General features: G+C 44.8%; 1 protein-coding gene across 2 annotated transcripts in view; it reads right to left on the bottom strand.

Moving 5' to 3' along the window:
• LOC149349162 (heat shock 70 kDa protein 12A-like) overlaps nt 1-14,541 on the bottom strand; it is a 378,995-nt gene that overhangs the window by 73,799 nt on the left and 290,655 nt on the right. For both annotated transcript variants that reach the window (XM_089578106.1, XM_089578107.1), the window contains one exon: nt 12,683-13,014. In XM_089578106.1, coding sequence (XP_089434232.1) covers nt 12,683-13,014 — 332 coding nt within the window. The remainder of the gene's footprint in view (nt 1-12,682; nt 13,015-14,541) is intronic.

Here is a 14,541-nt window from a genome sequence, read left to right as displayed (position 1 = left end):
ACCACACTTTAGGCCGAAAAAGAGCCCCCCTGAATTTTGACGGGTGTCCACCGAGATATGTGAGACAGTTACTGCGTGATTTTCTTTCCTCAAATACAATTTTCATTTTCTTTATTACGGGTCCTCTTTGTCTTCGTTCACTCCCACTTCCTCCCTTCCTCTATGGTGCGGTTCAGGTGTCCACCGAGATGACAGAGAATTTCTGCGCCATTTCCTTTCCTCAAAAAGCGTTGCGTTCAAAGGGCAAGGCATCGCGCCGAACAGATGGTGGCGTCCCGTGGACTCCCTGGCAGCGCTACAACACGCTGTCGCGTTCCACTCCTAAAGGCGAAGCTTAAGCGTCATTAATTAGCAGTTAGTATTCAGGCATTAATCAGTAATTAACCCTTAATTAGTGATTTGTCATCACTTAGTAATTAGTACTCAATTATATGTGACGCCACCAGTGCCACAGAGGCAGTGAAAGTGGTGCGGAAAACGATTTCGCCTCTACGCACTTTAGACAGTCAAAGTGCCCCCTGAATCTTTATTTTTTATTCTGGTTCTTAGTGCGAACTTTTGTTTGGTCATGAGCAACTAAATATAATGTACATACCTGAATAGAGCTACTCTCGCTCTGCCAGTGACGACGACCCCTTTCCGCGATAGGCCTAACGGTACCGCAGGTTTCGTGTGTGCAATTTCCGCAACCGTCGAACGCGAATTCGCGAGTTTTGGGGAATGCAAATGGCCAACAAATGTAGTTTTCACAATGGTGACCTAATATCGTCTATTTTCACAGTGCAGGATGCACATACAATGAAAGGAAAGCTCTGGTCGGACCCAGACTGCCGCGCTCTTGGGCAGCCAGCAGCAGTCACCGGCGCCGCTTGTTGATTAGGAATAAGGACGTTTGATTTAACGATAAAGCGATTCAAAATTGAATATCACATCGGAGAAAGCAGGGACAATTACAAGCGTAGGTCCTACGCGATGTCAGCAATCCAGCTACCGAATGTTTCCGAGGCGCGCGATCACATCGGCGGTTTCTACAAAGTTGTCGCGCTGCATAAACAAGCAAAGGAACAACCGGTACACAAATAGGATTAATAAAACAAAAGCGTAGCTCTCGTTTTACCTCACGCGAACAAACACTAGCTGTTTGTATACAGCGCTGTAAACAGGAGTACTGGTGTGCAGTCGCCCTGTGTTATTGGCGGGGGATGGCGACGTAAGTGCGGGCCGTGTTCGTGATACGAAGGCATTCCAAAATCTCGAATGCCTTCGCGGAGCTCCGTTGACTTGAATGTATGTCAGCCGAATGCCGTTGAATAGTTCGTGCAGCTGCACAAGGCGACATTCGACTCGAATGACACTCAGTTGGAAGGTATTTGAAACGCCCGTGTAGCAGAGATATTCCTAATCTCAGCTCGTGATGCTTTCTTAGATAATACCATGGGATCAGAGGCGAAAGCAGTTACATCTGCTATGAAATATTCTCCAAGTATTTGCCAAAACAAACTAATTTTCACAATGTGCTGCAGCACTGATCGTCACTACCTGCAACACTCATCGTCACTATCATGATTTCCAAATAGCACCTCTTTTTGCCATGTGACAGCGCAATGAAAGTGCCATTCGTTCATGGGGAGTGCACTTCGTGAAAGTATCACTAAAGTTGCCCGTGTGACAGGGGTATAAATCCCCCCACGCACGCGCACAAACACGTTCAAACACGGAAAATGGTACGGTTTCAAAAATAGCTTTGCCGTGTATGATCATACACGGTAAACCATTTTTGAAAAGTCACTAAATTGCATTTGAAAACTATCAAAATGTAGCAATTACTACTCAAACATGATGCCACTTCATTTTCAGAAATTAGGGTTTAATACTTTTTATCGTCACGTATATACAAGTACGCTGGACGAAGTTCCTACGGTAAACTCAGATTTCTGGATTTCCTGCAGCGCACAGACCCCCCACCCCGGCGGCGCAACATGTAGGCTCTCAGCCCTCATTTCTCTTCACTGCTGCCTAAAAAAAAAATCGACTAAACGTCTTTCCGGGTGGACGGTCGCTTTTAGATAATGGGACTCTGTCAGCTAGGGGGATAGGGGAAATGAACAATAACGCCCCTGCACACTGCTTTGTTTTCTTTCTCCACATAGACTCAACAAACGCACTCGCGCAAGGCTCGCAAGGCCTCGCGTATTTGTGTGTGTGTAGCTATTTTCGGCTTGTTATATGTCCACAGCTGTATCCATGAGCAGGCATACCGGGGAGGCTAATAGCGCAAAGAAAAAAAAAAGAAAAAGCTGCTGTGTTGGTTCAGCAGTTCGGATACTCGAGCCTATACTAACGGCTTACTGTATTGCATTATGCCAAGTTTTCCATTAGCGGACCCTCCTAGCGGCCGCCAGGCGGAGCACGTTTTATGTTAGTGGTTCAACAGCGATACCAGACACTCACAGAGAAAAAGACGACGTACAAGGAGGCTCCTTCTGTGTGTCTCATCTTTTTCTCTGTCAGTGTCTGGCAGGGCTGTAGAACAACTATAGATCAAGTCCACTCAACCCCTATGAATCAACTCCAAGTAGCCCAATCTGCCGTTTTTCAGAAACGCGTTTGCAGGGTTGCCTGAACGCCCTTGAATATTTTTTGCGAAAATGAATTTATAATCGTGGGTGCAGGTGGTCTCCAGAGCAGTAACGGGCAGTGCTGGCTTCAATAGCCAGAAATGAAAGGGGTGAGTTATCTGTGGACACGCCTTCGCTGGTGCACTTTACAAGGCTACGCTGGCGAACCTGACCGCGTCCTGTCGCTTGAGTCTGGTGACTGTCAGGACCACGCATGTAACTGCGAGCGCCTAAAGGCTACTGGCAGTGCACATTCCCCCCCCCCCCCCCCCCCCCGCAGTTGTTGACCGAGCAAGCGTCGTTCCTGGACAGAAACGCGCAACGCACCCCTTCACCACGACGGTGAGAGCAAGGGTTGGGTGCCGCGCTAAAGATTTTTATTACAAACCCCACTGCGCCCAGGGTGGGTGCGTCCTGACAACTTCTACCCACTCCCCGCAGCAGAGGCACACAGGTCTGTCTCCTCTTTCTAGCCTGGCCTTGGCTGCAGAAGAAGCTTGGATTGGAACGGCCGCATTTCAATCGCCTTCGCAAAACATCAGCTTCGCAGAATTGTGAAACCCCTCCCTATTGTAAGCAGCGTGACGTCAGAAAGTTGGGGCCCGGTGGGCAAAATTGACAACTTTTGGTTCTGAGTCGGTGTTAGTGGTCTCGAGGGCTCCTTCCCCGCCTTTCTACCCTGATTCGAGACGCCTCGCCGGCCCTCACAGGAAAGAAGAGGGAAACGCTTGCGCTGAATGACTTAGGCCGGGGGAAAGGCTGCAGCATGGCAGGAGCGCGCTCCAGGCGCCAGTGAAAAGCGCCTTTCCGGCCGGTGCCTCATAATTGTCCGGATAGGTCTGCTGAGTAGCTGCTAGGGTTGTGGGCTAGGTCTTGAAGGAAGCCAGTTTTCTTTGCACGTGTTGGCCTGCCTGCATATCTGTATGCGCAGTCGCGTTTTTGTTATTTTTCAGGTGAGAAAAATGTAGAGCCTAAGATGTGTATCCGAGAAAATAGTGAAAACATTTTTTTTCTGCCAACTTGAAGGATCGAAAATTGCACTCAGTGGAGCAGATTGTCAATGAAAACGCTGTTACCTCAATGGGGAAGTGTGTGTCCTAAGTGAATGAACTTGAAATTCCAGGCCAATACAATGAGGTTTTGTTAGGTTTTGTGCTAATAATAATAAACACAATCTTTATGTGAGCATAATATAAAGTGCCTCTAAACAGATATGCGAAGCTGAAGAGATTACCGCGCACGCGCATGCGAGAACACTTTATTTGCAGAGCCATCGCTATATGTGCTCATTCATGTGCAAGCAAACATTTTGACTCAGAAGTTACATTCAGCCAGAGCAATGCCTACTCCCATACTGTCTTAAAATTTCATGAAATATTGAGGAAAATAGATGTCTGTGTAAATGATGGCAGATTTTTTTCACGTTTCATGATCATGCACACAAAAGCAACCACTGTGGCAAATGCTTTTTCGAGGCGGGAATGCGAAGACAATGCAAGCATGCTGCTGCTGTATGCTTTTTTATAAACAAGCATGAGGAACCGTCCTGAGCAAGAGGCTGAAGCGTTCGTCAGATCTGGTGAAATGTAGTGTTCCGGCCCCTTCCAATTAGGTTTTTTTTCATAACCACGCTAATGAAAATCTGGCCGTAAATGTTTATCAGGTAGACAAGCACCATTTTGAAAATATTTATAGTCTTTCTTCTAATTTGTGAATACGGATGGACACTAACGTCATTTTATGTTCCCTGCTTTGTAAACCAGGTCAAAAAACAATTTGCCGTGTAAAACCTGCTTCCCACATAACCTTGCTGCATTATCCTGAAGTCCTTGATGGTGTTGGTGAGAGGGCTTCGAAATCTGCTGAAAAATAGCTCTTAGACGAAATGTTTTCACCAATGGCATCCAGAGACCACGCAGCCAAAGGACTTCATACCGTTTTCCAAGAAATTTCACCGGAAGCTCTTGGCCCCTCGTGTTCACGGAACTATCGTGAGTAGTAGTAGTAAGTGGCTTTTATTGTAAATGAAAAGGAAGGTAAAAGGATTCATGTCTAGAAGCACCTGAGCTGGGGCTGGGGGAAGGAAATGGAAAGCGAGATGACAGTGAGGGGGAAAACAAAGGGTAGAGAGAGAGGGGAAGAGGAGGGAATACCTTCCCACCTGCTGGTATTTCCATTACGCGAGGCGATACAGCCAGTGGGGAGGACCGCGAAAAGTTCCAGCAGCCTCGCGTTGCTGGCGACCTGACACGTGAGGCGCGCACTTCGGGAGAGGGCGAGCGCGCTCTCTCTCTCACACACGCACACACACACACACTACGCTCGCCGGCTCCGCAAGCTCCCCCTCTTGCGTCAAAATGTTTGACAGCGCCACTGTCATTGACCGGCGGAACTCCATTGTTGAGTCAAAACGCCCGCGAGATTCAAATGCAGCAGCCCCGTCGACCAACAAAGGGGCGAGCGCGAGCTAACATGAGTCGTTTATGGTGCCCAAATTTACATCACTGATCGTATTAAGACCAGCGACTTCAGTTCCTGTGAAAAAAGCCTGGAATATAACAGTGATCTTTCGCGCTGGATGTATTTTGCGGAGGTTACGGCACACAAAAAATGGCGCAATTGAATGGCGCAGTACTACCGTTCTGTTTGTCATAGCGAAAATCCGCGTTGAGAGGATCTGGAATATTTCCTAAATATTTCGTGTGCCGAATTTGTTCCCTATACGACGTTTACTTGCTTCTAAAATTCTGTTGAAAAACGCGCAGTTTCTAGGTTACGACGAACTTTGAACAATGAAAACTAAAAAATTATGACATGCAGCTGAATGAAATTTTCAAGAATTAACAAAATGGGTACTATCTACAATCCTGCTAAATATGTTTGTGATTTATGAATTGGACTAGGAGTTATTAATACGTCATTTTTCTAAACTTCAGACTTATTTATGGCACCAGTTCCAAATAACTACCCAATAAATAACTAAATAACTACCTAAATAACTACCCCAAAACAACCGATTAACAAATTATAACATTGTGTAATGCCTACCAGTCTCTTATTCAGATTCCTTTAGAAAGTTATAGTGTGTCTGTATTTAACAAAAAACTGACGATTCCCCCCCCCCCTGTTAAATTTCAGTTAATTCTGTATACTTAGTTTTTTGAGTGTGTGTTTGTCTTCTGCTTTTTTTGAATGTGCATATTATGAAATGTTTTGTTTATTGTTAATTGATATTTATTATTGTCTATCATTAACTGTTTTCTATTGTGATCATGTTTGCTCATTGTTTTTTATCTTTTGTCCATTCGGCCCCCGTTTCCATGATGTGTTGATCGGGGTGTAGGCCTTGTCAGGAGACATGCTTGGTCTACCTCCTTTAGCCTCACCTCGAGGGCATATTGTATATAATATGGACAAATAAACATACTACTACTACTACTACTACTACTACTACTACTAATATAGCTCAATAACTCGCTTGCAAGGGTCTCGAGTCACACTTCATCTAAAAGCTGCAGAAGCAGTTTTCTTTTCGGAGCAGTAGTTTTCGTAAAAATCCGGTCAAACGCAGGCAAGTCGAGCAAAAATATCGTTTTATGCCCCTCGCTCTTTTGCACACTGCTATCATAATAATGTGAATAGCTTTTAGCGATACATACCACCGCAAAGAAGATACAATTATCTTTAGAATGCGCTCAATATCATTTTTCTAGCGCAAACCGATGAGACACACCGCTCACACAAACATGATGAAAAACGGCTGCTGACCGCTGCTAGCGTGGTACCGCCGCCTTAAGTTCTTGGACTACCGCGAAAAAAATTCTGTCTTAAAAGCGTGCTATAAGCTCAAGGGAACAGAATTTTCTATCACGGAGGACTTTTCTTTTGCCGTTCGAAACATTAGAAAAAAGTTATGAGAAAGCTCAGCGGAAGAAAGATTGAACGGATCTAAGGTCAAGCTTTATTTTAACAAGCTGTGTGTGGATGGTAAAATGCTTGCATGGTACTCAGCAAACAATGCTCGATATAAAATTTCTGAAAGAAAGAAATGACCACAAAGAGAAAATAGGAGGGAATTCACAATAATTAATATCAATTGTCGTAGCGTTGTCAACAAAGTCGCCCATCTGGTAGGTATGCTGTTGTCGCATAGTCCGGACATAGCTGTGACGCAGATAGATGAAGAAATGTTTGATTCCGAGTTTGTGTCAAGAAACTATAAAGTCTTTCGGAAAGACCGCGACAGAAGAGGTGGCGGAGTGGCTATACTGTTCAAAAGCTCATTTCAGATTTTAAAACTGCCCGATGTCGCTGCAGTTGAAGCTGTCTTTTGTAAAGTATACGCTAACAATTTCTGATATATCCTTGGAGCTATCTATAGGCCTCCAGGTTCCTGTGTCGCTGTCTTGGATGAAGTTAAGAAATATCTTTATTGCTACACGAAACCACGCGACAAGTTAATTTTAGTAAGAGATTTCAACTTACCATACATAAATTGGGCTACTTTTTCTGTTCAATCTCCACGCGCAGTAGGAGATTCACCGCTTGATATCATGTTTCATTTCGATCTCTTACAAATTGTGAAGCACCCTACTAGAATCCAGCAAGATTATGCATCAATTTTGGATTTATTCTTGGTGCGCGGCAATATCAAAGAAAAACTTTCATGCAATGCAGTGGCCAGAATTTCTGATCATCAAGCAGCAATTCTGGTAATAAAAGACATGTTATGGGACGGAAAGGGTGATATTCGACACTCTCGGAATTTCGCCCGTGCTGACAATGAATCGATCATTGATGTTTTAGATCTTCATTATTATAGCTTTATGCACAGCACTTGTAGCGTGGATAACCTGTGGCTTGTTTTCAAAAACATTGTTTGTGACTACATTCAGCGTTTTGTACCAATGATATGCAAGAAATACGTTCCAGCAATACTTTGATTTGAGCTAGTTGGTTGTAGCATGACATGTTTACGCAAAAGGCGTACTGGCGCTAAAAAACGAAGACAATACACACAACAGGACAGGACTGGCACCAACTTCCAACTGAGTTTATTCACAGAAAAAAAACCACTTAAAAACCACACTGCATGCAAAAAGCGTTATAATATTGCTTTGGTCCGTTTGGCACGTGTATCTTTGTTAAATCACCCCTTGTATCTGGTTTGTCTGTATCTTTTTGCATGCAGTGTGGTTTTTAAGTAGTTTTTTTTCTGTGAATAAACTCAGTTGGAAGTTGGCGCCAGTCCCGTCATGTTGTGCGTGTTGTCTTCGTTTTTTAGCGCCAGTACGCCTTTTGCGTAAACATGATATGCAAGAAGTCCGACAATCACAATCCCTGAATTACGCGAGAAACTTTGCAATTGCAGCGCAAGCTAAAACGACTGAAGAAAAGAATAAAGTCAAGCTCAGACAATTTAGAGGCAAAAATTTATGAAGTTTCAGAGGAATTAAAACAGTGCATCGTAAAAGGTGATGAAAAATAATACAATACGCAACTTCTGACTTTTATAAAACTTCACCTGAAAAATTCTGGCAGTCAATTGCACCAGTTCCTAGTTCTACCGATACGTTTATTATAAGTGGGCATAATGCAAGTGACAATGTCCAGGTAATGACACCTTTAAGAAAGTTTTCTCAAAACGGGCGTCTGCCACCCTTTAGCATGTCCCTTCCTTCCATGCCTGATGTTATAATTTCTGAAGAGGGTGTTTTAAATTTATTGTTAAAACTGGATGTTAAGAAATCACCTGGACCAGGTGATATTCCGAATGCCTTTCTTAAACAGTATGCAGAGGGGTGTTCCAAGTACTTGTGCGTCCTATTCACTCGATCTTTAAAAGAAGGTGTTTTGTATAAAAGTGGAGAGATGACCTGTATCGAATATTATCGCCCTATTTCATTAACTTCGACAACGTGCAAATTATTAGAACATATCATTCATAAGCACCTAACTAATTTCCTCGACGAGCATAATGTACTGGCAGATGTTCAACATGGGTTCAGACGAGGGTTTAACATGCACTCAGCTGGTCAAGACAATCCATGATTTTGGCCGCCGCGGTGGCTCAGTGGTTATGGTGCTCGGCTGCTGACCCGAAGGACGCGAGTTCAATCCCGGCCGCGGCGGTTGAATTTCTTTGGAGGAGAAATTCTAGAGCCCCGTGTACTGTGCGATGTCAGTGCACGTTAAAGAACCCCAGGTGGTCGAAATTTCCGGAGCCCTCTACTACGGCGTCTCTCATAGCCTTAGTCGCTATGGGACGTTAAACCCCATAAACCAAACCAACCAAACCATGATTTTGCAACAGCAATCAACGAAGGAAAACAAACAGATGTTATCCTCATGGACTTTCGAAAAGCTTTCGATAAGGTTTCGCACAAAAAACTACTTCAGAAACTCAGTATTGTTAAAAATAAAAAAACAGATATTAACATGGGTACGATCGTACCTCTCTGATCACCATCAATTTGTATAACTACATAAAACCCGCTCCAATCACTTTCCTGTAGATTCTGGCGTTCCCCAGGGATCCGTCTTCGGCCGGCTACTGTTTTTAATATTTATTAATGATATTGTTAATGATCTGTCAGTAAGTATTGAGTTATACACGGACGACTGTGCGCTGTATGAGAAAACAAGTTCGACTGATGATCAAATTAGGCTGAATAATGATTTTGCAAAAATAGTTTCTTGGTGTGAGAAGTGGCTAATGTCAATTAATTTTGAGGAAAAACCGTATTTATGAGAATAAAACTTAAAAAGATCCCTCTTCTATATCAGTACACTGCTAATAATAATTTTCTTCATGAAGTTACAGAATATAAGTATCACAGGCCTATGGATTTCTGATAACCTCTCTTGGACCAAACATGTCGACTATGTTTCAGCAAACGCTGTCCGAAAGCTCTTCTTGTTACGACGCTCGCTTAAGTTAGCGACCCCTGCTACACGCCTCCTTGCTTACAGCACTATTATTAGACCAATCTTAGAATTGCAGTAACTATCTGGGACCCGTTCACAAAGGTCAACATAAATAAACTTGAAAGAATCCAAAAGAAAGCAGTAAGGCTTATATATAACACTTACGGGCGAGCATCAGTCAGTGATCTCCTCAAAAAAGCGGCTTACCCTCTATTCCTAACATAAATTGCATATGTCGCTTAAAGTTTTCTTTCAATTAATTAATAATAATTTCAAAGTTGACACCTCTATTATCCTTACTTATTCCTCGGGGTACCAAACTAGAAATCACCAATCTTTTTCCATAACGCCATTAAATTCGCTAGTTGATTGTTTCAAATATTCTTTTTTTCCAAGGACCATCACTGACTGGAGTAACCTCACGGATGATGTTGTCAGGCAGAGATCATTGCATTTGTTTGAAGAGCACTTGAAATGATTGTTGTTGATGACGTTGCCGCGGTGTTTTCTTGATGATTTGCTATGTACAATTCTGTTTTGTTCGTATGTGTCTGTATTTTGTATTTAACACACTATTTCCCGCCTGCTATGATCTTGTGCACAAGATCGCAGCATCCATAAATAAATAAATAAATAAAAAATAAATAAATAAGCCTGGTCATTATTGTCGTCCGTGTGAATTCCTTCTCTTGTGCACGCGTCCTGTTCTGCTGGTTTCTCTCCCCAGTATAACTGGTTGGGTTTCATTGACTGCACTTTTTTTCGTGTGTATTTATGAAAGAAAGCTATTCTCACTTCTCTTACGGTGCACATGCACGCACACACACACTATCGCTGGAGACAGAGAGAGAGAGCATACAATATTGTTTTCATTGACCGCTGTTTTGTTTTCATGTGGATGTATTAAAGAAGCCTTTTCTCATTTGTATCATGGTGCACACGCACGCACGCGCACACTCGCTAGTGACAGACCGAGGCCATAGATTGGTAGGTTTTCACTGACCACTGTATCTTCATGTGTATATATGCTAAGCTGTCTTAACCGGTCTTTAATGTCCGGGGTCGTCCGTGTGAATTCTTTCTCCTGTGTACGCGTCCTGTTCAGCTGGTTTTTCTAGGGTTTGATTGACCGCTGTTTTGTTTTCATGTGGATCTATTAAAGAAGCCTGTTCTCATTTGTATCATGTTGCATAGGCGCGCACGCATACTCTGGCTAGAGACAGAGCACAATCGGTAGGGTTTCATCGACCACAGTTTTGTTTTCATGCGGATATATTGTGGGGATGCACTCGGCTCCCCGTGGTTCGCTTTCCCGCAGTGCACCCCAACTGTAGTTAGCTCCCCCGAAACGCACTCTTCTCAATTTGGTTACTTTAACTAACAGCGGAGGGCGCTCGCGTCGCAGCGACACCAGCGCCACGGATGGCGTTTTGCTGCGCGCTCGCGGGGAGCGACGGGCTCTCTTCTCCTTGGGACTGGGAAGCTCGCGGACGTTGCGCGAGCCACTCCGCTCTTCGCCGCGGGCGTCTCGTGGTTGGAACTTGCTCCCGCCACCCCGTCCCGTCGGGCCTAGGAGCTTCCCTTTGCCCTAGCGTGGGCGAACGTTCGCTCGTAACCGTGCTGGTGAGTCGGACGTCATCGATTCCTCAGTGTATTTTGTTGCTAGCTGGCGTTATTGTTGCTGTAGCAATAAATGCCTTCTTTGTGTCAGCCAGTGTGTCGTTCCTTTGTTCCCGCAAAGCAAGGCCTGCCGTGGTCGCCGTGCGCTCGGCAGCGCTCGCGACCGCGGGGTGAGGTCTGCGCGGTTCTGAACTCCGTCAGCCGCGGTTAAGCGGGGAGAACGGATTTATCTCCCAATTTCAAACCCCACAATATCAAAGAGGTCAATTCTCATTTGTATCATGGTGCATAGACTGGCACGGACACTCTCGAGAGGGGCAGAGAGACAAAGCGTAAAATGTACGGTTTCATTGACCGCTGTCTTTTATGTAGATATATTAGAGACGCATACTCTCGTTTGGATTATGGAGCACAGGCACACTATCGCTAGAGGAAGTTGGACAGAGCATAAATGGTGAGATTCATTGACCGCTGTTTTTGAATGTGGATATATTAACGAAGCGCATTCTCATTTGTATCATGGTGCACAGGTAAGTGTGCACGATCTCACTAGACACAGACAGAGCATAAATGGGAGGGTTTCATTGACCGCTGTTTTTTCACGCAGATATGTGAAAGAAGCCTATTCCCATTTGTATCAGGGTGCACAAGCTCGCACACACACTCTGGCTAGAGATAAACAGAAAGAGCATGTAATGGTAAGTTTTCATGGACCACATTTGTTTTTTGGGTTTTATGTTTGAAAGAATCCTATTCTCATTTGTATCACCATGCACACGCATACACAAACTCTCGCTACAGCCAGGCATAGAGAGCATAGAACGGTAAGGTTTCGTTGACCGCGTTTTTTCATGTGTATATCTGATAGACTCCTACACAATCATGGTGCACGCGCATGAGCGCACACTCTCGCTAGAGACAGCTAGAACATCGTCCTTTTATAGATGCTCAGCCGATGCTGGCAGCCTTCTGTCGGGACCGGCCTTGCAACGACTGCTGCCATAGTTGAAGCGGCGCTTATTTCCTGGATTCTTTCGACTGCAAAAGGCAGATAATATTCGGAATGTGGTCTTGGTGATGCGCGGCTGCCAAACTTCCATTTTAGGCAGATTAAAATTAAATACCAATTTTAGCGTCAGTAAAAGGTTTCTCAGTTCGGCCGGGCCAGGAGGAGCGTTTCTTTGCTGTAAGCTGCTTTCTTTTTGTTCAAGCACCTGTTCACCTCGCGCATATACCACAGAACTTGAATGTGTGATTTCAATTTTCGGTGTGCAGGAGGAACCCTCCATTTTTTTTCTAGATTATTGCGGTTCTAGTTCATTGCGGTTTTTTATTCTTGTTTCTTCTCCAATAAGGAACCGACAACGAATGTTGCACTATTCTTTCAGCCAGTTTCAGGCATGTTTCAGGCAGTTAGTCCGTCTACTGACGGACGAGTGATAGCAGTGTTGTTAAAAATCACCGCCCAAGGCAGTTTAAAAACTTGTTCACAACCAGCTCGACAATAATGCACTCACCGTGGCGCCCTTGCATTTTTTGTAGTAGTCGATGAAGGAGAACGGCAGAGAGATGTTGCGCGGCGTGTCCTTGTCGGGCGACGCGTTGCGCTTGCGCGCCTCAAACGCCACCATGAGGTCGACGTAAGCAGCGGGCCTCTTGAGCCGGAACTGCTCCATGAAGTCGGCTCCGAAGATGGCGCCCAGCAGGCGCTCGAACTCGCGGTCGATGCCCAAAGAGCCGCAGGGTCCGCCCGTCGCCTTGTGCAGCTCCTTGAGCGTGCCGTCGTGCAGCTCATGCACGGTGATGTCCACCGTGCCGCCGCCGCAGTCCACCACAATGTACCTAGTGCCTGTAAACAAAGCGTGTTTAACGACGGCTCGTTCAAGTCGAGTCAAGGGCAGATTCACCATTTCGCTTTTTGGTACACGTCATATGACAAGGACATCCTCCGTGATCCAAAATTCGGGGAAAATCTTTCAGGGGAGGCCTTTCAGCGTGCTTTTAACACAAACACAGACGTCGCTGTTTGACCTTGCTCGGTGCCGTCCTTACCTGATACTGGAAGGTTGCAGCCCACGCGGCGAGATGAGCATTAGGCAGAGTTGCCATGGCGTGTCCGAAGAAAGGAACACCAGCCTATGCGCACTCTAGCTGCCACCGAAGCTACAGACAGATTCCCGGAAGGCCACCCCCTTGAAATAATGCATCACAGTAAGCGTAACAGGGTCCCTCATAACCACGTCTCAGTCTTATTCCTCAAAATATGCTCCCCGAACTACCTCTGGTTAGCACATATTCCAACAGTTGTCTCTCCAAGCCTTAGGTAAGTGGCTGGTACGTAGCGTCGAAGAAAAAAACTAAGCCGATATAAAGAAACCGCACAATCATTCGGAATATTACACAGATCACAAGGCCGCCCGTTTGTTAGAGTGCAACTAAAAAGCATAAGAGCGTCCCTCACAATTACATCTCAGCATTACCCCTCAAAGCATCTCTGCGAACCACCTCTCGTAGACGCATATTCGAACAGTTGTCTCTCCAAGCCTTAGGTGAGTGGTTTGTGCGTAGCGTCGAAGAAAAAATTGCCGACGATTGCGTTACTTCCTAATGCGAAATTTGAGCGCAGCTCATCAGCTGTTTCAGCTTTTCGATAGATTGATGCAAGGAATTTGAGCGAGACATGTATGTGCAATTGCAGACAGCTTGTTATTTTTCACACGTATTTCTTCTTCACGAACTTAACGACTTGGTCGAAATAGAAAAAAATGAGAAGAAAGGAGAAAAAAAAACGAAAATGCGAGCAATCCATCAAAGCGAACACGCAGCAGCCGCCGATAACCCTCTTAAATATAAACGCGGGCAGCCTTCTAAATAAGATCGACCACTTGGAAACTACCCTTCTCGCCTTGAACCCAGATATTGTTGTGGTCACTGAGACTTGGCTGCACTCGGGCGTTCAAGATCATGAAATTGTTCCCCTGGGCTATGCTATCATTCGCAAAGAAAGGGAGACTATGGGTGGGGGAGTAGTCTTGATCTTGAAAAATGATCTACCCTTCACGAAAATGCCTGATATTCTAGGTGTAGAAGCCGTTTTGTGCAAAGTTCACCTGAAATGTTATTCTGTTTACGTGGGTGCGGTCTACAGGCCGCCCAGTGCCGAAACTGTGTATCTGGATCTTCTGTTTGATTACATGTATACATACATTTATGGCTCTACGAAGATATTAGATGGCGACTTCAATTGCCCGCTTCTTGACTGGAATACTTTATGCTCATCTGATGCAACAAACAATGCCATGTTTCGTATCCTGTTCACTTTGGAACTTGTACCCATTGTTGGTGAGCCTACTCGTGTGCAAGGAACATATAATTC

Source organism: Amblyomma mixtum, chromosome 3 (assembly GCF_055824585.1).
Source record: "Amblyomma mixtum isolate Tamu chromosome 3, ASM5582458v1, whole genome shotgun sequence".
Classification (NCBI taxonomy): Eukaryota; Metazoa; Arthropoda; class Arachnida; order Ixodida; family Ixodidae; genus Amblyomma; species Amblyomma mixtum.
The sequence above is the reverse complement of the archived record's forward strand: the minus strand, read 5'-3'. Positions and strand labels throughout refer to the sequence as shown.